This window comes from Aptenodytes patagonicus, chromosome 2 (genome assembly GCF_965638725.1).
Source record: "Aptenodytes patagonicus chromosome 2, bAptPat1.pri.cur, whole genome shotgun sequence".
Lineage (NCBI taxonomy): Eukaryota > Metazoa > Chordata > Aves > Sphenisciformes > Spheniscidae > Aptenodytes > Aptenodytes patagonicus.
In genome coordinates, this window is record NC_134950.1 from 48,321,419 (window position 1) to 48,344,623 (window position 23,205).

Consider the following 23,205-nt stretch of genomic DNA (forward strand, 5'->3'; position numbering starts at 1 on the left):
TCTGACCCTATATATATATATATTTGGGACTGACAAATCAAGTGGACAGATTAGAGAGACAAATACAAATAAAGAATATTTGAGTAGGAAACAGGAAAACAGGTTCTAATGCCCAGTAGAGAAGTTATTTTCTCCACTCTACTGAAGCCAATGTGATTCCAGTGTTGGTCCCACTAACCCATCGCATATACAAATCTTGCTGAAGGAATCAACAAGAAGAGATGATGAGTAAGATTTGAGTTCCATAGTCCCTGGCGGGCATGTAAGGAAACTCCTCTCTAACAATCTAAATTACTCTTTTTTTTTTTTTTTTTTTGCTAGGTGAAGTGACTATATTTTAGCCCTAGATAGTGAAAGTCAATTGAAGAAAACAATCCTACCAGCAGAAAAACTGCAAACCGACTTAGAAGCTACGATGGCCGATACCCCGCACCTTGCCACTACCCCACTCCAAAGTCACTATTCCGGGTCTTATTCATTCTGCATAGTTACTCCACTTCTTGCAGAGTTATTCTTCCACTGATGTTTAACCTGCAGCTTGTATCAACTATCAAAAAGTGGAGAAAAAACGTGCTGCACTTTGTGCAAATAAATAGAAGCTACGAATGACATGCATTAATGCCTTTTTTCTTTTTAGCACAGCAAGAGAGCTCATAGAAGCTTCAGTAACAAGGCTATCTTTTTTTTTAAACTACTTCTACAGGTTTCCTCTTCTTCCCAGAAAATGGCACTCAGGCAGGAATAACTAAATTCTGAAAGCACCACGTGGAAGAAAAAACAACAACAACAAAAAAATCAATCAACTAATTGCAAACCATTAGTGGCCTAAACTGTTCCAATTTCTCCATTCCTTTGTCCTGCTCTCCCACGCTGATAAGGGATACTGCATCTTTGACTCAGTTCCTACCGTACAACCAGACAAGCTACACACAGTTTGGAAGGCCCTATGCAGTCATCATGACAGAAGGCTCCGCAGCCTTTGCACACGATCATGGCTTTCAGCCTGCAAGAGCATTTCAGTTCCAGTTCATCGGCATTGCTACTGTCAGCAAATTTCTGAACCGGGATCTGCGCGTTCTGGTTAGACAGGCCTGTGGCAGCGTTTGAGCCACTTCCTAAAATCCCAATCGATTTCTCAATTGCAGATGCTGCCCTTTTGAAGCTTGTGCTACCGAAGTGTATTGTTGGATAATTTCCACAGAGCTGCTGCTGCTGCTGCTGCTGCTGCTGCGGGTGCTGCGTCTGTATTTTCTGAGCAGCAAGTGGGGTAAAAGGCTTCTGTGGCTCAGAAAGTAAATAGGAAGAGAAATCTGCATTTTTTAATGCAAACGCTTTTAACTGTTCTTTCACTTCGTTCTGATCATAGGAAGCTTGTTTCATGCCCAGTTCGCAGCTGCTGCTCAAACCTTCCTCAAAAGAAACAGGTTCAGATTTTATATTGCTACAGATGCTTGCTGGCTGAGGCCAACTAAGTCTTTTAGTGGTTTCCATAGTAACTGTCGGTTGTTTTTGATCAGAGGGGACTTCTGCATTTGGGTGAGGAGGGGGAGGAGGTGGCAGGGGCGGAGGGGGAGGAGGGGGATGCACTAATGTTTTACTCTGCAGAGTTTGAGAGGCACTGGCAATGTCATCACCTTCCTTAATTTGAATATTAGGGGAAAACACGCTTCCTAGCCTCAGCTGGTGAGCTGCTGTAGAAATATTCACATCTCCCAAGCCCTTCTGTTCCAGGTGTCTGCTAAAAGCAAATGCGTTGCAGCCAGGTGGGCCTTTTGAAGTAGTCTGCAACAAAGCTGCCGTAGGAATGGGGCCTCTTGCAGCCATGGACATTTGGTAAAAATGCTGTCTATGTGAGGTACTAGCTTCTGCATGAAAGCTGCCATTTTTATCAATGTGAAATAAGCTCTGCTGGAAACTGCATGAAGGCAATGGCCTCTTCTGCTGCTTGATCTCTGGGCTGTGGGCGATTCGGCTCTGAATGGCATGTTTGTTCAGCCACTCCTGCTTAAACGGTTGACCGTGCCCTAGCTGATTCATGCTGGAACTAATTACACAAGGAGCCACTTTAACATCTGTGTCCATTGACACCTTCCCAGGCTCACATTTAATTTGCGCATGTTCCCCTACAGTCCTGGCCATCCTCTTTTTCGGATGGTTTTCACGCTTTCTGATTTGTAGTGGGGCTATGCTGCCTGCTGTAAATCCTTTACCATCTGGATTAGGAGAGTTGGAAGGATGTTCAACAATATTTCTCTCGGACACCGCTGTTTTACATACTGAGGTAGTTTGCAAAGGCAAGGGAAGCCTGTTAATTTCTAGTTTGGCTCCCGACCTGGGCTGCGGCAGCACTTTCTCTAAAGGCAGATTGCCTTGCAGTAACTGTGTCACTAAAGGATTGTTGGCCTCCACTGACGACAAGCGACAGCTAGAGCCCCCAGCACTGGTAACTCTCTTTAGGGTTTCTGTTGTCAGGGACAGGGAGTCTTCCATGGAGTCCGCAATGGATGTCTTGGAGGTCTGCGGCGGCTGCGTACTCGTGGCTATTTCTGCAGTCTGGGCAGGCATTTCAGGTCCTGTGAAATCCTCGGTGTCCATCCTGAAGCACTTGTCAGGCTCGTTAGTTTCCGATTTAACAGGAACAGCAATGCTCGTCAGAAGACTCCTGGATTGCAGGTCTGACATTTGCGTGTAACTGGAAGGTTCGGTTTTGACATTTTTTAAGCAGTTTTGCTCTGTGTATTCCTTATGCTTACCGGAGTTAAGATGGCTGACCACTGGCTGGTCTGTACTCATTGCCTCTTCATCATGCCAACAAATTCTATTGTTGGTGCTATACTGATTGGCACAGGCAGCATCTGCTTCATTTTTAAATGATGAAGGACCTCTTAATTGCTCAGCAAAACCTTGGCTGGGAGTAACCACCTCAATTAATTTATCTTGAGGAGCAAGAGGCACTTCTCGAAGACTTGAACAACCTGCCTGCAAGTTCTTGCTGTCTTGCTTTGCTGTAATGGTGATAAAGCTGGAACTGTGCTCAAGGCTTTCATTAGAGACCGCTTCAGGCCTGCTTATGACAGACACCTGAGGACAGGCTATACTTTGTAAGGCAGCTTCTGTCCTTACAGGTCTGCTCTGCAGGTCAATGCTGTTCTCTGCATTTTCAATAGAAGAAGAAAGTGACAGACTGGAATTCTGATTTGTAGTGTGGTCCACAATGACTTTGCAAGGTATAGACCTATTCATGGCAGTTTGTGTAAAGCTCACTGGCTGAGATTTACCAGAGAGATCCATTCGGTTTCGTGTTCCAGAGCTTTTTTCTAAGAGATCAGCATTTAATTTAGTAGCATTATCATAAGAGCTTATTGTCACCATGTTACCAGTAAACATTGAAATGGGTGGCCTTGCAACAGAATCTGCTACTGCAAGGGCCTCACTGCAACTTAAAGCTGACCTAGCGGTAGTGTGAATGGAGACGGTGCTTTGCTCATTACACCCAGTTATGGCTATCTTATCAGAAGAAAATCTATTGGTAGTCCCCACTGGGGGAATCAGTACAGAACTACCAGAGAGATGATTTGGCAAATTATTTGCAATAGATGAAGCTGGCACAGTGGCATAATGACTGGAGACTGCGTTATTCGCATTGCTACTTGGTATTGGCAACCTTTTGTCATCGATGGCATTTGATAAGACCGTATTGTCTATGGAGACCGGTATATTACTGTTATCAATACATTTTGGTCCAACGGTTATGCATGGAGTATCAGCCCCTGGGATGGTTTTCAGCATATTTATATTACAAGCTGAAACTGCTGTGTTTGCACTGTCAACAGACATTAAAACAGAGGATTTATCAACAGAACTTGCAAAAGAAAGTTCTTTAATTGCTCCAGACATAGCAGTGCTGCAAACAGACACAGAGACTGAACTTTTATTATAAAGCACTGGCACACTGTTACTTTCAGTAGAGGTAGATGAAATAATTTTCTCACACAATTGTGGCATAGGTATATTTTCATCAGAACTGTGCACAGATATCTCAGTAGCAGTTTCTGGTAATGTAGCTGTGTTAAGTGACTGCTGCAATAAAGTGGTAGTCTCACGGTGATGAGCAGACTTGTTGCTAGGGGACCTGCAGTTAGGATTAACTATAATGACACCGGTAGAACCTTCAATCTTTGTGTCAGTAGAAGTTGGTATCTCCAGAGATGAGGTACTTTCCTTTGAGCTGAACTGCGACTTTGATTCTTTATTAGTCTGGAGTAAATGAGCTCTGGCTTGATGCTTTGCAAATAGCTTGGCCTTTGTTTGCTCCTTGATGTGTGCCAGTGTTCTTGTCTTCCCACCTTCGCATGGGGTCCCCATTGCTCCAGAGACTATGCTCGCAGCTGCTGCCACGGCTGCTGCAGCTGCAGCTTCTCTTTGGGCTCTTGCTTGCTGAGCTCTTGCTTTGATATCTGCAAGAGTTCTAGCCCCAGTGTTTCTCCCACTGCTGACCGCTGTACCTGGGGAAACTCGAGGTTCTGGTTTAGAAACAGGTTGGCTCTTGATGATGAAAGGTGGTCCAATTTTTGAAAGCTGAATCTAAAGGAAGAAAAAACCCAATAATTTCAATGAGATCATCGACTCGCTAAAATCACCAGCTGTCTCTTAAAGGGTCAGAGAAAGGTAATGAAGGGAATTACTGTTCAGTGCAGCTGGACAGAAAAATGCTAAAAATTAATGGTATTTACACTTCAGTATTTTATCATCCTCCAGCATGAATAACAAACACCTGTATTAGCCTACTCACGTTGATCCTTCTGACAGGAAGAAAGAATGAATGGATGATAACATGATGCTTCTCTGATAGAATTTGTCAGACCTGTTTTATATACAGTATATCTACCTGAGAAGATCAACAAGCCTGCTGCAGCAATACTGGAAAAGAGCCTAAAACTAAGCACTTGCTGCAAATGTGTGAAAAAACGATCGTGTAGTGCTTTTGCTCCTTGGTCTCCAATGACTAAGACATTAGGAACAGCCTGTCTTTCTCTTATATACCAGACAACAAATCTTGCTTTTAGATAGGATGTAGAAGTGTCTCCACTGAGCCTGTTTTTCATGTTACACCACAGAACACTTTAGAGTAGTGGTATAAAAGTGAATCACCAAAGGATACGCCTTTCCCTTCCTCACTCGCAATTTTAAGAGACTCGCTTTAGTACATCCCTGGGATACCTCCTACACTACTGCATTTCAAAAATGAAATCCTCAAACCTACAAATATTAAAAATGCAAATATTAAAGTTTTAAATACCTAAAACTTTAAACAAAATAATAACCTGTAAGATCACTGGGATTATTAGTATGTTTCCAATTAGGCACATCTGTTTTCAGGATTAGAGATTAAGAGTCCTGGGACCACTTTATAACTCACACACTCTCTCAGAATACCCAAAGGTTGGCAAAAAAAATTTCAATTTCTTAAAAGGGACATATGTTTACCAGCTGTCTGCAGTAATAGGACTTAGTGGTTAATGCTGTGACTTCTCTTCTGAAAGGAACTGAGAAGAAAACTAGGTTATATTTGTAGAAAAAGCAGTCATAAGGTATGACGGGAAGTGAGAGCCATATAGCAGAATGATTTAGGAGAACTGGGGTTCTTTTTCCTCTTTTAATTACAAAGGATAGGGGTTTGGTGGTGAGATGACCCAAGAGCCACATATTTGTTACACAAAAAACTACTAGAACTGATTGTCCAAAATTATTTTTCAAAATGCTTCCCAATTTTTCAGTACTCTCATTCACTGGCTGCAGGCTTCAGGGAGATTCAATTCGTAAGACTGTGCAAGACTGACAGCATCTGATTTTCCGTGAGATCAGTGGAAATCAATATTAAGATGGTATTGTAATATATAACCATTTATATAACCATGCAACTCTATGCTGGTCTGGAGGGCTGGAATACTTTACTTTTCCTAGCAGTTAAATTTTTGGCTTATAAATAAACATTCATGCCTAATATTGTGAGGCTTTAACATTTACATGAACATATTTTAAAGAATATCACAAACTCACAATTACTTCAAAACATTTTGCTTTCTGTTTCAGTAGCAACTTTTTTCAGTTTCTACTTTGCATAACCAGAACTGCTAAAGCTCTAAGTGCTTGATTATTTTTACTATTATAGTCATGACCTTTTTTATTCCCTAGTGATCTATTTTCCTTTGTGCACAGAGTGATTAGAATTTATTAGGCTAGATAGAGACCTTCCAAATACGAGAGAGTATCACTAAACTCAGAATGGGCTAACTTCCAATTGCATCACTGCTCATAAAAATAAATTAGTTGAAATATGCTGCCGCACTAGTGATTAAAACAGTTAGCCTATTTGCCCTCCTGGCCATATTAACAATGTTCAGTGATTGCAGCAGTTAAAAATAAGTGCAGAAAAGGGCATTTCTGAATAATCAGGAACTAGTATTGCAAAGTCAATGGCTTAAGTTCAGCAAATTGGATCTAAAACTTGGCTGATGTCATCATGTACAAAATTAAAAGGGTCAAAATGCTGAGCCTATATATATGACTAAATCTATAGATCCCTCTGTTAGGGAAAACAAAAAAGTTTTCAACTGGAGTTTACTTTCTTCCATAGCAGAATGATACACATACAAGTGTTTGCTTAGTTGGTGTTATCTTTTTTACCTTTTGCTTTGCCACTAACAAAGATATCTATACATATATCAATTAGACACTTCCCCCTGATAGCCAGGTCTCCGTTTCCAATTAATTCTACAGGGAAATCCTACACTTCAGCCTACCCCAAGCCCTGGGCTTGCAAAGGGATCTCCAACTATTCTGACTCTAGGTTCTCTTGCTGGATTAAGGCACTGGTTGTTTTTCTCAGTATTGGTTATGGTAACATTTATTATTCATGCTTGCTGGAGAAGTCATCCGCAGGAGAACAAGTGGATAATACAGTTGGACAATTAGAAAAACAAGTAGCACTGTGTAAATGATGGGGAAGCTCTTGAATTAGATTAAGCCATAGATCCTGGAAAACTTTCCCTCACACAAAAGCAATTTTGTAGCAAAGACCCTGACTGAACCACTACAGGTATATTTATATCAGAAGTAATTTGGCATGGTAGGAATATAATAGTAAAGTGAAATCATCAGTACTAACACCCCTCACACCTCCACAAAAAATACACCATGCACTGTGTCTACATGCAGTCAGTAGGATGGAGATAATAAACCTTTAGTTTCCAAGTCAGCCTGTTTATTCATTACTTTACCTTAAGGGGTGGAACTCGGGGTTCTTCTCTGGGTGGCTGATCTTTATCAGATGGACTTGTTGATGAAGCACTACGGTTAGGCTGATCATCATCTATTCTAGCTCTCTTCTCTTTGCAGATTCCAAAACTGTGCTGTTCTGCTGTTTTCCGCTTTGGGATCTCTGGCTCTCTACTTTCATTCCTCACTTCAGGTGATTTTGTGGGTTCTAATGACTTGGAAGAATGTGAACTCTCCAGACGGCTTTGACTGCTGCCTGTTAGCTTGTGAGATTTACTTCTGCACACTTCAGAGAATGTAGCTTTCTCTAGAGACGAGGTATATAGTTTATCATGTGGCTTTGATGGAAGCAATTCGATATTTTTGCCAACTGATCCTTCTGATAAGACAGCTACCTCTGACGGCAAGAGTGTACCTTTCTTGTCACCTCTTTGCTGAACACTGTGATTTTTAATTTTGATCACCTCTGGAGGAGAGTGTTCTGGGATGGATGCAATGTAGGATTTCTCAATTTCAGAATGTGACTTACATGGCTGATGACTGAGGTTTTTGCTTTGGGGCTCTTCCAATACTGAAGTATCAGGTATAATTGTTATTGGACCAACTTTCATATTTTCAGGGGCACTCTGAAGTTGCTTTGGCTGAACAACAAGATTCTCATCTTGAACCACCTTAGGAATGGCAGAGCTTTCTTCTTTCAAAGTGGGAAGGGAGTCTTCCAACAAACATGGTGATTTCCTTTGTTGCAGAATAAGTCTTTCATTGCTTGGGGAATTAGAAACTGGAGATGTCTCTGATGGAAGAGGCAAACTATTTGCCACGGATGTTTCAGAAGTTAGAAGAACAGAAGATACTGAAGATGTTTCTGATGTTAAAGGCAAATCAGACATTGGAGATGTTTCTGATGTTAAAGGTAAATTAGAAGCTGGTGATGCCTCCGATGTTAAAGGTAAATTTGACATCAGAGATGCTTCTGAGGTTACAGGTGAGGTGGACATTGGAGAGATTTCCGACATTAAAGGTGTGTGCAAGTTTTCATCACTGGCCTTTTGCTGAATATCACCTTCAATGTTTTCAGTACTGGACACTTCAGATGAGCAAGCTGTTTCAAGAGATGCTGGAGTACAGGGTTCCTCTGAAGTCGACTGAGTGTCTCCTCCAGGAGAGGCAATACAAACACACGGTCCTTCTGGACTTCCAGAGGAAAAGGAAGTTTCGGAAATACAAGCATTCTCAGACAACTGTTCCTCAGGGTCACTTTGAAGCTCCATATCCACTGCAATGCCTCCACCAGTGAACAAGGAGCCTTCCAGAGCAGCATTTTGCATTTCTGGTGCAATTAGCTCTTTTGCAGACTCAGAATCCTTCTCTGCTGTATTACTGACAGAGTTTGTGGATGAAGCTGATCGTGCTGGTGATACGCAATCCTCCAGCTGATCTATCACAACTGACATCTCCTCCTGAGGGCATTCTGACTTCAACTCCACTTTAATTTCAATGTGAGATACAGTATCAGTTGCATCATTCATCATGACACAGGACTCAGTGCTGTCTGCAAGCTGTACTGCCTCTGTTTCTTCATTTGTGCCAGCTGGACTTACTGGCTCCTCAGAAAACTCATGTTCTGTTTTATGGTTCTCCTCTTGGCATTCACAAATACTTGTCTCAACCTCTTCAGCAATCTCCTCCTGAATGATTGATTCTTCAGGTATCAGTATATCCTCTGAGTCTGCCGTTAGATCCTTGACAGGAACCTGTTCCATACTACAAAGAGATGGACAATAATCTCTCTCTGGTAAAGGTGGAATTTTAGCACTTTTCTCTTCTTGGTCCTCAAAGGTTGCTTGCTTAGAAGGACCAGGTGTGCCAGAAGATCCACACAAAGAATTGCTTTCATCTTCATCATTGTTCTGCACTGCAGTGAGTTTCATTGATTCCCCTCTTGACATTCCCAATCTAAATAAAACCACACAAATTAAAAAGGTCTTTTCATCACAGACATGATAAAGGAATAGGATCGTCTTTCTCATCCACATCTTTTATTTACAAAAAGGACACATTTTCCAGTTTAAAATAGTTAATAGTTTGGTTAAGTGGTGGCTGACTAATTTATAGATGGTTTTATACATTTTGGAAACCTAACTACCCACATTTTCTTACCAGTGTTAAAAAACTTAAATATTTTTAAAATAAGTCATCTATTATTCATTATGTAACTATTTGGCACTTCATCGAAACAAAAAAGCAAGCTACACAGATTCACCACTACTCATACTCTGTTTAAATTTCTGTGGTTTTTTTTTTTTTAAATACCAGCACAACACTGCAATACTAATACAGCACGCATTGCAGAGGAAATGCACAACCATATATTCTTCCATCAGTAACAGTTCTAAAGGAAATCTCTTTTTTCCTCCTACACCTGCATTTAGGGTCAACACAGCCTGCAATATGGCTTAAATGCTGCTCTTTAAAGTAAAAGCTGCACCTTAAACTAATAAGGCAAAGGATGCGTTTCAGTTTTGTAATTTGACAGTCATTTCAAATTTATGATGAAAATCAAAATAACTCCACTTTCAGCCTCATTTTACAACTCGAGTCAATTATAAAGATCTCAGTTAACAGCTTGTGTGGTTTTGCTCCATTCTTTCAGCAAACTGAATACTTCATTTAAGACAAAAACTATTTCTAAATAAACAGATCTATGTATATACTATTCATTCGATTTCACTATAATTAAAAAGAAGTTTAACATTCTTAAGGAGCTAAAAAGACACATATTTATACTCTATGCATTCATTCTCAGGGACGAAGTGCAAAGGAACCATTCCAATGTGTACTTCTCTTCTGAGGATTTTCTTACCTTTGGTCCTGAAAATATTAGTTTAAAAGAAGCTTTATTACTTCAACAAAATTTAAAAAAAAACCCAACAAACCAAACCAAAACAAAATCCAAGGGCTGAAAAAAATAGTTATTTTAAAAAATGTATGCACTCTGACATCTTAATTTCCTTCTAAGGACAGTAGGAGTACAGGTGTTCAGCATCTTTAGTAAGATTTTCCAAGCAGACTTTGTGCCTCAGCAATTCCATAATAGTAGAAAATACACAAAAGCTTGGCTGGAGGCCTTAAAAGAAATTTCATGGTCTTAAGGATCTTCTAATCTAATTAATAGAAGTTTGATCTCTGTTCTCATTTTAATCAGAAAACAAAGAATAATATGGAAATAAGCAAGCATAAAAGATATTCAGAAATTATGGAAGCACGAGGATACAGAGATCACAGAGGCCCATGTATATGGAAGTGCAGAATAAACATGTAAAAAACCAAAATCTGTGGTTGCGCATTTTAAAAATACCAAACAGATGCATTACAGTGATAGCTGTAAACGCAAAAAAAAAAAAAACCAAACCAGCCTGGAACTGGTACCCCAAAAAGCACTTTCAGGGTAATTATTAATATTGCCTACTACTAGTCACTTAGTATGGACAAAGTCTCCCTATGCCATCAATATGCTGAGGAAGGATCCTCTAGAGAGCAATTCAGAACAGCAAATTTACAACTCCCACACTGAATGCATTTCAGAAGATGTGCCTTTCTTCTATATAGACTATAGGTTCCCTATGTAGTCTGAGTTTAGGTTATAAGTTTAGGTGAGTAAAGTTTAGTTTACCTAGGTTTAGGCGAGTAACTTTCTTCCTCTAAAATTCCTTGTGTAAACAAGCAAAAGTTACCTCAGGAAAATGAGGAGGGGAAAGAAACCCACCGCATTACTGAAAACTGAGTCAGTGGTCTATTTTCTCTAGCTGGCTTACAACACCAAAAGATATTGCCTGATAGTTATCTTTATGGAATGAAAATCAACAAAGGAATGAAGGACAGGATAAAGGTGAATGCAACTGTCACATGGACACTACATAAATACACACATTCTAGTAATATACTGAAGAGGAAGAAGTGTAAGAAAAATAAGATAATGCAGGATTAAGGCCAGCAGAACATGTACTGAATCTTAATCGGTTTTTTGCAGTTTTGGAAATACTACTATCTTGAAGAAGATACTGCAGTGAAGAAAAAGGCTTTCAAAAGGAGAAGGCTCAAGATCAGCATGTTTAAGGCAATCTCAGATTGCAAGAAAAACAGCTGATCTGTCTTCTTCCTTAGAGAAAAAGACACCCAAAGTTTGCAAAACAGCACAAAAATATGAGGACAGCAGTAAACAGCTATCAGTGAAAGTGCTAAGGACAGAATTCAACTGATAAAGTAAGGGCAATCAGTCATCAAATAAAAAAACCCCAAACAGGTACTCAAGGATATATGGATGCTGATATTCTAGTGCTGTGATAAGTAGTACTGAGGAAAACTAAAAAAAAAAAAAAAAAAAAAAAAAATTAATGAAGGATTAAATCAGCAGTAAAACTTAGAGGAGGTCTACCCAAAATTAAAGCTTTGATTTAGGGAGCTGGCAGTACTATCCTGACACGTAACTCTCTCAAGAGTGGGAAAAGAAATAATATATTGAGGCAATAGAGTATAACCCTTGCAATCCTGAGGCAACAAGCCAGAAGAATGTGGATTTCTGGCAACATGCATCAGCTGATCCTGCAGATGATGGCTGCAGAATGAAGTTTTTGTTTTTTAAAGAAAGTCAGAGATAGGAAAAATGAACAACCACGAGGAAGTGTAAAGAGAACATAAATGGATGGAAGTAAACTACGACTGACAGTCCCATGATAAACAGCCTGGGTACAGATAAGAGCAAACGTGAGAAACATAATCTGTAGGGCCAACATGGAAGAAGCACTCTAAAGCCTTTGGATGCCATGAACTGGGGAGTGTGTAAAAATGTTTACAAAGAATCTGCATCTATTAATGGTCTTTCTCTAAGTATAAGGTGAAACTTGAATTTACTTATGGAATATTAAAAGATCAAATTAGCTGAAGTCAGAGCAAAAATACCACATTGACTGTAAAGTGAGCAAGTCAGACTGCAAGAGGGATCCATTTTGCAGACAGTGCATGTGAGAAATAGCTCAGGAAGCTTTCAAAATCTCCTACTTCAGTCAAATCAACATAGCTCAAAAGAGACAAAGCCCAATCATACTCAAACAAGTTTAAAAACCAAAGTGAAAAAAGGTAAGAGAACTTACACAAGGTGGAAACTATAGCAAAAGCTACCATTCAGTCAGTAAATAATGAGAAAAAATACTTAAATCTGGCAAAGCAGCAAAGAAGTAGAATCTGCCTACATAACAGCCAGGAAGAAGAATGCGAGTGAAACAACGCAAGCTGGGGAAAGGGCAGGGGGAACCAGATTCAATACTGTAGTCAAAATGGAAATTATGTGCAATATTACATTTTGCATAACAATGCTGACGTCAGGAACCTATCAACCCAAATGACATGTATCACTGCAGACTGAGTAATTATCTGCCAACCATTATAGTGTCCAGTGTTCAGCCAGCACGGCAGGACTGCTGGCTCTGTAAAATTATGAGTATCATTCTCTGTGCATGTGACAGTCATTTGTGACTGAGCAATAGGCTTCAGCTAGAGTGAGGTGCTCATGCTTTGCTGGTACTAAACTTCTACTTAGAATCATAGAATTATAGAATCATTAAGGTTGGAAAAGACCTCTAAGATCATCAAGTCCAACCGTCGACCCAACACCACCATGCTCACTAAACCATGTCCCTCAGCGCCTCATCTACACGTCTTTTAAATACTTGCAGGGATGGACTTCTTGTGGAAGGCCCTATGCCAATACCTTACATAGCCCTTTCCTTCATGAAAGGTTGGTAACTGACTCTTCTCTTGACATGCATAATGAAAAGTCATTATGTTCATCTAAAAACCTAATTAATATTTTTTGATACTAAAGGGATCAACACCTGGACTACACTGAGGTCTCAAAGCTGTTAAGTAAGAAATTACGCACTTGACAATAAGAAAGTCTGCCATATTAAGACCCTAGAATTTCCATTATATGTAAAGATAAAGTGGTATAGAAATAGTATTCACACTGGGAGAAAGCACCTAGCAAGGATGTGCAAAATAAAATATTAAAATGGATCTGTCCATTTGCTGCCTCGTTTTCACTACATTTCCCAGTGGTCCGAGGCAGTGGATTGTGAGAAGTAGCATTGTTACTGCAGAAACACTTTAGCTAATGCCCGAATCTTTAAGTTAATCACTGGCTCCCTGTGCCCTGGATTTCCTAAGTAAAAAACATCTAACAACAAAATTAAGACATCTCATATGATGATGGTTCCCATGGCACATTTTTGTCTGCTAAATATTATGCATAAATTCTATTAAAACATACCTGAAAAAAAAAATCAGTAACTTTTAAAGAATTAGTTTATACTTCATAAGAATTAATACTTTTAATACTTAATATTTTTAAAAACAGAGATGTAAGTCTAAGTATTGATGTAAAGCACTTTGTAAAGCAATTTTTAAAAGGAAGATTCTTGAATCTTTAAAAGATGTGAATCTCCTTAAATTTTGTTTTTTAAAAAAAATGAATATAAGAACTGAATCTTCAGCTGCTGCAGAATGCCATCTCTGTATCATCATCAATGAAATTGTGCTGACTCGCCCCAATCGTGCACCTGGAGTGTTACTATCTAATTCATTTTAGTCAGTTAAGGGTATTTATTTATTCTTTGCATCTCTCTTCTAAAATTAGACTAGTCATTGTCACTTTCATTTGTCTCTAGCCAATATTTCTTCTATGTTGTATATTCTACTCCAACAAAGGACCATCTCAGTCAAACAATAAAAAACACTATTTGATTTTAGAAACTTTGCAACTAGCTTAGAAAAAATAAAATAAATAAAAACATACTACAGAAATATCTCTACTGGTCTTCCAAGTCTGTAGAAGCTGTATTTATATTTTGCAGGAGGGAAGAATTGCCCTAATGCTGTCTTGTATAAGATAATTAGAAAATACTCACATGCTTGGGCCTTGTGTCTTAAGCTCTCCTTGGAATGAATTTTTATGGATGAGTTATGAACCTTTAAAAATGCAACTGTAATGCAAGTGCAGACACACCACTATAATTCTACCCACAACTTCTTATACTGGGGAATGACTGCCTTTGATAACTGCTTTATTAAGTTTTACAGCATATGACCATGCTATGTGAAGCAGAGAATTATATTTTCATTTCCTCTTAAAAGAAAATAAAAAAATTCTTTTATTTGCTTCAATACTTACTTTTCACCATAAAACCTTTCAAAGAATTTTTCTTTCCAAGGTTCTGTTTTCTTTTCCTTTTCAATCTCTTGTCTGATGCGCAACTGCATTTCTGGTGTAAATTCTCCTAAAAAACAAATACTAACGTATTGAATAAAAGCTGTCAAGGATTAGCTTAATATGGGTAATTATAAATTACAGTTACAAAGATGACATACAGTGATTTCTGTTACAGTCATCCAACAATTCCAAATGAAAATAATGAAAAACAAAAGTGAGTGTGACATAGAAAGAATTTTTTTACCATATAACATCAGTATTCCAAAAGTATATTGGTGGGATTTAGTTACATGCATTTATGTTTCCAAGGCTGGCAGTGATGAAAATGCTTGGGTTTTTTTTTAAACTGTCAAAATAAGCTGCCACAGCAAGCTGTAAAAATGTACACTAAATTCAAAATGGAATCAGCAATTTTTCTTTTGCTGAATTACTGGTGTATTACACTTTCTATTCTAAAAGGATTTCTCAAATGCAGAAACAGAGACATTCTTCATAAAAACAATTAACCTTTGGTAAATCTGAGAACAAGCAGAGAGTTACCTTCTGCCAATCGCTGTTTCCACCCTTGTGCTGCATATGCAAAGAATTCATTATTTAGAGCAGAACTACTGAGGCGCAAAACTCCATCACTTCCCATCTAGAAAATAAGCCGATGGTAGCAGAACATAGTGTCAGAAATAGCGTCAGCTAAGATTACATAAAACCAGAGTTCCAATTAAGGGAAATGGGGAGGGATAGAGAGTGGGAATAACAAAGAAAATTACCTACTGCTACTAAAACAGCATTTTCTTTATAGCAGTTACTGTAAATGCAAGTGGGCTAATCCAGCATCAGTGTGTGCTCTCTTCAGTCATCAGTATTACTGATGATAACTCAGTTTACACCTGATTGATGTGTTTTAATCACAGCCCTCTATCTTAGGCCTATGTCTAGAGCTATTGTACACAATCAAAAATCAAGATCATTATTGTACTTGCATCTGACTGGAATATGGTACAAAACAAATTAATTAAATGTAATGAAGACAGTAACTTTGCTGTTTCTAAATATACCTAACACTCATGTTAGCTAATATGCTGTACTGGCAGAAGAGTGGATGACAGGTAACCTTAACAAAATAACTGGTGTACACTCAGAACTAAAACTAAAAACAGCTATACACATAATTTTATAGGCAACAACAGTGAAAACTGTGGAAGAACATTATGATTATTTTTACTTCCTACATCTGTCAAACATTCAATGATAAAACACCATTAAAAGTCTTAATCACAATATTTTCTACAATAACTTTTAAAAGCAATCTAACTATTGAGCTTTCTTTTACCATAAAACTTAATGCTTATTTTCAGGTTGTGAGAATATGTCTGAATATTGAAGGAATTCTAATAACTGAAAAAAGTAATTATATAAAACAAATTAGCAGTGGGTATCACCTCTAGCATAATAAATAAACAGACAATAAAAACAAACTAGCAAATAAAGAGAGAAAGAGAGGGAACAGCAGAAGAGGTAACATTGCTAGAACAAACACTCTCACTATTTTACATCCTTCAAGGTAACTAAGAGATAAATGTTTGACAACACCATTTGTGATCTAGCAGTAAAAACCAGCACGTTTTCCAGCATATTAACACATGTTTTAGCTACGTAATATCCCCTAATTCTCAGTGCTTGTTTCAATTTGGAACCAGAAAGAAGCAGACGTGTCAGAAACATTAAGTGATATTTAGCTGTATCTCCCTCGCTGAGCTCTGTATTTCACTGATAATACTGGCCCTACTTTCATAACAGTCTTTGCTAATTTACTCATTGCCTAGCTGACATCCTGTCCCACAATAATCTCACAGGAGTAAACCAGAAAGATGGGAAGTAGTAAAAAGAGAAATAGAGTGGTAAGCATGGACTCTGAAAAATGCTAAAGGCATTTGATTACAGCAAGAAAACAGTATGTGTATGGTACCAGGGTCCGTCAGCAGGATATGAACCTACAGTACTGCCACCTGTGATTTCCTGCTATATGGCATTGTTTTGCCAACAAGTCATAGGATTTGCATTCAAGTAGGGCAGATATATAATGCTTCTACGCTTCTCATGATGTGGGTTGTGGAACACATGCATATTAATTACAGATAGGCTATGACTAATGCTGAAACTGGAGAAAAACTGGAAAGAAACAGTGAAACATGCAGCAGAAGCAGCAAGAAAATAAAATCAGTGAGACAAGAGAAAGGCCATAAAGAACATGTGCTTATTGTATAAATCAAACTGGTATGACACATTATGTTCTTTCTGCACAAATGAACTTTTCCAGAAATATTTAAATTCCAGAATTAATATATTGAAGTGAGATTTTTAGATACCAGTGCCTCCTGCACCTAAACAAACAAATCAGTATATGGTCGAAAACAGCACTTAAACGATTTCCTAAAAAGGTAAGACGAGAAGTTACAAAGAAAAGAATCACATGGTACTAAATAAACAATTCTTTGTTCCTCCAAGAAAGGTACTGAAGCTACCTTCAGTTTCAACATAAAAGGAGATGAAATAGTAACACTCATGTCAATGTAGGTTCTACTCCAAACTTCAGTAAATTCAAGATTTCATCCCTAAGCCTGACAGCGTTTTGCCGTAAAGAGTAATACAGACATGAAATTGTTATTATCATATTTAACCTCATTTAACTGCAGGCTGTCTCTGAAAGACACGGTCCTCTTGAAACTCCATTGCTCAGCTGATGGCAAACAGTGTAGCCATATCACTAGCCAGATGAACAAATCTCACAGGAAAGTAATTTGCAGACAATAATATTCTGTTAAATCAGGAAGATGATCCAACTTATCCTAAGGTCATACAATCATTAGATCTCATGCAAAGTTGGAATGCACCGCAAGAGGCGGAAAGAGAATGCCACTTTTCAGCAGCAATCCACTTTCAGATTGCATTAAACATAATATGAAACTGTAGCCAAGTGTGATTGAGCTATTTCACTAGGCTGCATAAATCAAGAGCATTATAAAGACTGCCAAGTTATATTACCATGTGAATACAGGAAGAACAGTATTAGCTTTGTTGTAACCCTGTTGTTGTAAGGACATGAGAAAAGCAAGCTTTGTAGGAAGAGTTACTGCATCTTTTATTTTATGCGTTAATATACTTGGGAAAAAAGTGCCAAGTTTTTGGGTGCACAATTTCTTATAAGGTGTGGAAAAGAAACTTCAAACCCCAAGCTAAATGCTAGAAAGACCTTCAACCAAATTCAAATGTTAACTAGTCCACCTGAGAGAAAAGTACAGGCTGGAACTTCAGAACAGAAAGTGTATGTTAGCAAGGTCATAGGTAAAGTTCATTAGTTCTTGTGGACCAGAAAAAATTCGAGTAGTGAGTACCTGTGGAAGAAAAAAGGGGGGGTAAAAAAAAAAAACCAAACCGGAAGAATAGCAGAAAGGGAGAACGAGAAGATTGTAGTGGGTTACCTAAGAAGAAAAATTAGTATAGGTCAACTAGCAATGGAACAACAGATCATTTGTGGACTGCATCGGAAAACAGATGCATGCTGCACTGGCCACTTCAGATATTAACTGTAACAGCTTACAAGTATTAGGGAACTATGTTCACAAGATCGAAAATATGATGTTAAAGATGCTTAAGGTTAAGAAAAGTAAGAAGAACAAACTCAAGAAGTCACTGCTGACTTCATGATAGTCATTGCCTTTGATGAACTGGCAGAGGAGGACCTTTCCTGAGACCTGTGTTCATGGGACCACACAACTTATGGAAGATTTAAGTAGCTGGAACAGCCGAAATCTAGACAGAAGAGTATGTAATGATACAGAAGGTGGACACACACTAATTAATTAGAGGAGAAGCTTCCAGTGTTCTATTTTAATATGATATGAAAGAATCATTTCAGGCTAAAACACTATGGAGGGATGCACGAAAGTAGTCATCATTATCTAGACTTGGTACACATAATTTAGGGTAAGAGATACCAAGGGAAAAATGCAGGAATTAAAGAGTTGGCCAGCCCCCGTGACTTCGCCAAACTTGCTCAGAAATTTGAGATCAAAGAAAACCTGTGCTGGGAATGGAACAGGAAGAATTTATTCAGTCAGTTAAAGCTCAAAGAGAAAAGGATGAGGACAAAAAAGCTAAAGGAACTCATAATGGCCACAGAGCTAAAGTGAATGAGACAGAAATTTTCAAAATGTTATAAGAAGAAAAAAGTACTAAGCAGAAAGCAGATCCACTACCAAATGAGGAAAACTGAAACTAAACTAACAAGAAGTTCAATTGTTTAGCTATTTTTGATTCATTTAAAGATTTCTACACAGGGAAAAAAAGTTTTCTACAAGTTAGACATAAAATGAGCAATTTTACATCTAGTTGTTTTGAAAGAGTCTATCAGAAACAACAACACTAACAAAGACGGTTTAGTCCTTTTCTCAATACCCTAGTCATGTGAAATCAGGCTGGCATTTTTTCTGCTCTGTTAAACTTGGAAGGACTAAGAGGTCTTCCTCCTACAGTATTAGCTAACAACCTTTACTGAAAACTTTTCTTACCTCACCCAGAGAACACATTTTCACCTAAGTCAAAAAGTTAAAGTGGAAATTGAAAATTTTGAAGCCAAAGGGTGTATTTACTTCTCTATGGTCTGATGATAGAGACAGCGCAATTAATCACTAGGTATAAATTAGAATTTGAAGAAACATGTCAATAAAGCAGTTCTTAAATACACTATTAATTTTTATGGTATTTAAAAAATGGTGTCCAACAGAGACAGTGTGTTAATGAGCTGGAACAACAAACATTTATTGGAAAGTTTATGTTTTATTCTGTTGAGCTTTAAATTTCTGTTTTTCTGATTAAGCACAATGGTAGAATTATGTTTTCTAATTAATACGTCTGTGCAGAATTCACAATGGGTTTTAAAAGTTCCTCTTTTTATTGAAAGCAAACAAAAAAATACCAAACCCCAAAACATATCTGTTAAAACCCAACATCTGTTTGCATTACAAAGCAAATGTCAAACACTCTTATCAAAAGGAACTGAGTAATCTTTCTATGAACAACCACTTCAATTATTTTCCTCCAAGTTCCACTGCAAATTCTCTTCTGACGATAAGGCAGGGATTATTTTTGTAGCTCAACCTGAAGATGCACACTGGTGGTTTAGTAGGGATACAGCAAGTACGGCATAGGTGTATACTGGTAGGTTATCTGATCTTGGCTAGAAAGTTCGAAGACAAGGAATTAGCAAATCTATTATTTCTATCTCTCTTTCAAATGATTAAAATTTATATTTATAAATTAATATTTATATTTATAAAATTAATATTTCTAAAACTACTAATGATCCACTACATATAGTTCCTGTGTAGTACTACATATTTCTTACCTGAAAACTTATGTGTGAACATCACACCATTTGACCATAATACCTCACAACAGAAAAACAAAAAATCAGTGAAAGAAGTGAAGATTCATCCAAATTAAGTGTTCAGCACCACTCAAGTAATTATACACGTTTTCTACAAACTGCTGCTAGCTCTTTTTTGTGCTTTTATGTTTTATCTTGGGGGAAGAACAGTCCTATAATTCACACACTTTCCCAAATGTCTGTAAAAGGCATTATGTGCAAAAGATGAAAGGTATGAGAAAATACATTTTGACACTTTTGCATTAAAGCCTCTAAAATATTAAAAATGAAAAATTTAGCAGTATTTATATCACACACAGGAAAAATTACATTTTATTTATGTATGTGGAGAGACACCACTGCCATTTTGTAACATGGAACAAATCCGATTCTCCAGTACTGGGCACCAGCATCAAACTGACCTGTGATGAATGTACAGTGCAAATGTAGCATCTGAAGATGCAGCAACCTTGGTGACTGACTTTCTGAAGGCAAACACTTTGGAGAGCTATCTAGACAACATGCTGGGCTTGGCTCATTTTACTCTTTACGATCATAGAGCAAAAGTTCACAGGTGACATGGAAGACTAGTATCTGTATTTTCCCCAAAAAATCTCTAATAGTAAGGGGAACTCTCTCCAAGAAACAGACCTGTTTTGAGTCCAAGTACACAGAAATAAACACTTAATTTAGGTACTCTGCATCATCACTCTGGAAGAGATCCTCTGTTTCCACTAACAGTAAAGGAAGCATAAAGAAGATCAGACTCCTAATTAGGGCCTCTACATTTGCTGCCTAAGCTATTCAGCATGAAACACCCCCTCACAACCTAAATCCAAAGAGAACATCAATAGATATGTTTGTGGCATACCAGATGGTCTCTTGCTCCACAAAATCCCCAAAGGATTAAAAATTGCTATCAAATCTAGTAAAAAGTGATAGTAAGTTTTAGAAGAGATTGCAACAACACAATGCATGTCTCAACATGCACAAGCTTCTGCCAATTGGACATCCTCGGAATGCAGACTACTGTAAACCGGGTGAGTCCTTTGGAACACACACTTTGGTGACTAATTTTTGTGCTTTTCTTACACATCTATTATATTGGGTAGGCCAACCATGTCCAAATTCATGTTTGTTGATCCTATAAATTTCCACTCCTGGTGATCATGAAGTCTGATGCATTAATTGTCCCTTCATGCCACAGTGGCTTTGTCAGCAAAAACCAGATCTCACAGTGCTTAATACCAAGCTTGGTGGTTCATGTTGTAACAGGAGTGAACTGTCGTCTCTTTTAAAGTCCCTACTTCTTAAAATAGGCTACCTACTTAGATTACTTTAGCCACCCAAATACAGATGTAAGCAATAACTATTTATAGCTATCAACTATCTTAATGGAAAACATTGACCTTAGGCCTGACATTTTTTCAAGGCTTGTGAAACAGTATGTGGAATGGAAGACAGAAAGTGCAAAAATAAGTTTGGCCCAATTGTACTGGTTTTGGCTGGGATAGAGTTAATTTTCTCCATAGTAGCTAGTACAGGGCTATGTTTTGGATTTGTGCTGGAAACAGTGTTGATAACACAGGGATGTTTTAGTTACTGCTGAGCAGCGCTTACACAGAGTCAAGGCCTTTTCTGCTTCTCACCCCACCCCACCAGCGAGGAGGCTGGGGGTGCACAAGAAGCTGGGAGGGGACACAGCCGGGACAGCTGACCCCAACTGACCCAAGGGATATCCCACACCATATGATGTCACGCTCAGCATATAAAGTTGGGGGAAGAAGAAGGAAGGGGGGGACACTTGGAGTGATGGCATTTGTCTTCCCAAGTAACTGTTACGTGTGACGGAGCCCTGCTTTCCTGGAGATGGCTGAACACCTGCCTGCCCATGGGAAGTAGTGAATGAATTCCTTGTTTTGCTTTGCTTGCGTGCGCGGCTTTTGCTTTACCTATTAAACTGTCTTTTATCTCAACCCACGAGTTTTCTCACTTTTACCCTTTCAATTCTCTCCCCCATCCCACCAGGGCGGGGAGTGAGTGAGCGGCTGTGTGGTGCTTAGTTGCCGTCTGAGGTTAAACCACGACACCAATTCACAAGCAAGTCCCCAGGTGATACTATCAAATATCTGTGTACACCACCAAAACTGGATGCTTGCCACCTGTGATCAGTGGCTTCAGGCCACTACTTAAAGTGCTTTTGTCTTTGAGGGGGTGAATAGAAGGGGTGACTGCTAGCAGTCATAACAAAAACAATACCCAAACTCATACTTTACATACTATCATTTGATGACAAAGATTAGTATTTGCTATTAATGATTTCGATAGTGTTAGTGCCAAAGGCATACAAGCCTAGACCCTACAGCTCTATAAAAATGTAACTTAAAAAGTAATGGAGGGTGGTGGCATTACTGGCTGGAATTCAGCTTAAGATTAAAACAACTAATGTAAATGTTTAGATGTGGCCTTAGGTTTCCAATCTCCTATTACAGTCAATGGAGGTCTAGCTGATGCAGTCAATGGAACCTAGAGGACTATTCAGCTGACCAGCAATTTGGCATCTACTTTACAGTGAGACAAATAGCTCTTCAGTCTCTTTGTTCATGTATTGACTCGATCTGCATCATCTGTAATGGGAGTTTAGACACTTAGCACACTTGCAGACGTACAAATTTAGATGTCTTCATTTGGAGGTGAATCCTATCCTCCTCTGTGTCAAACAGCTCAGAAACTGGATACAGGAAAGCTACAAAGAGGTAACACACTGCAACAACAAACTGTAACAAGAAAAGCACTGACGAAATTAATTCCTGTTAATGCTTATAAAGCACAACATAAAAGATGAGGCAATGCATTTCTAAAGGCCACCTACCTTGTCATTAACTACTGAAAACTTAAAAAAGACACCCTTTTTCACACAGAACAGAACCAGATACAAGCTCTGCGGATACATTTGGACAAAATGTTCCAGGTATAAGCAGTCACAAACATGCTCCTGAGCACTGACACAACAGACTATAAACCCACATCTGCTGCACTGGACACCAAAGACTACATTCCTATTCCTCTTGAAACAGCATGTTTAAAATGGGCACATGTGAATTTTAAATAGGCAGTCTCAGGCACCAGTAACTAGTTTACATGTGTGACTGGCAAGGTTGAAATTCAGATATAACAGTGCAATGCACCCAAGCACACCATCAGAGCATAAAAAGTTCTCTCCATGCTAAACCCTCCAAAC

General features: G+C 38.5%; 1 protein-coding gene across 3 annotated transcripts in view; it reads right to left on the bottom strand.

Annotated features, from left to right (window-relative positions):
- Positions 1 to 240: 240 nt before the first annotated feature.
- Positions 241 to 23,205, bottom strand: part of ASXL3 (ASXL transcriptional regulator 3) — a 136,031-nt gene continuing 113,066 nt past the window's right edge. For all 3 annotated transcript variants that reach the window (XM_076329772.1, XM_076329770.1, XM_076329771.1), the window contains 4 exons: positions 15,083 to 15,179; positions 14,504 to 14,609; positions 7,281 to 9,234; positions 241 to 4,584 (listed from right to left, as the gene is read on the bottom strand). In XM_076329772.1, coding sequence (XP_076185887.1) covers positions 904 to 4,584; positions 7,281 to 9,234; positions 14,504 to 14,609; positions 15,083 to 15,179 — 5,838 coding nt within the window. In that variant the 3' untranslated portion in view covers positions 241 to 903. The remainder of the gene's footprint in view (positions 4,585 to 7,280; positions 9,235 to 14,503; positions 14,610 to 15,082; positions 15,180 to 23,205) is intronic.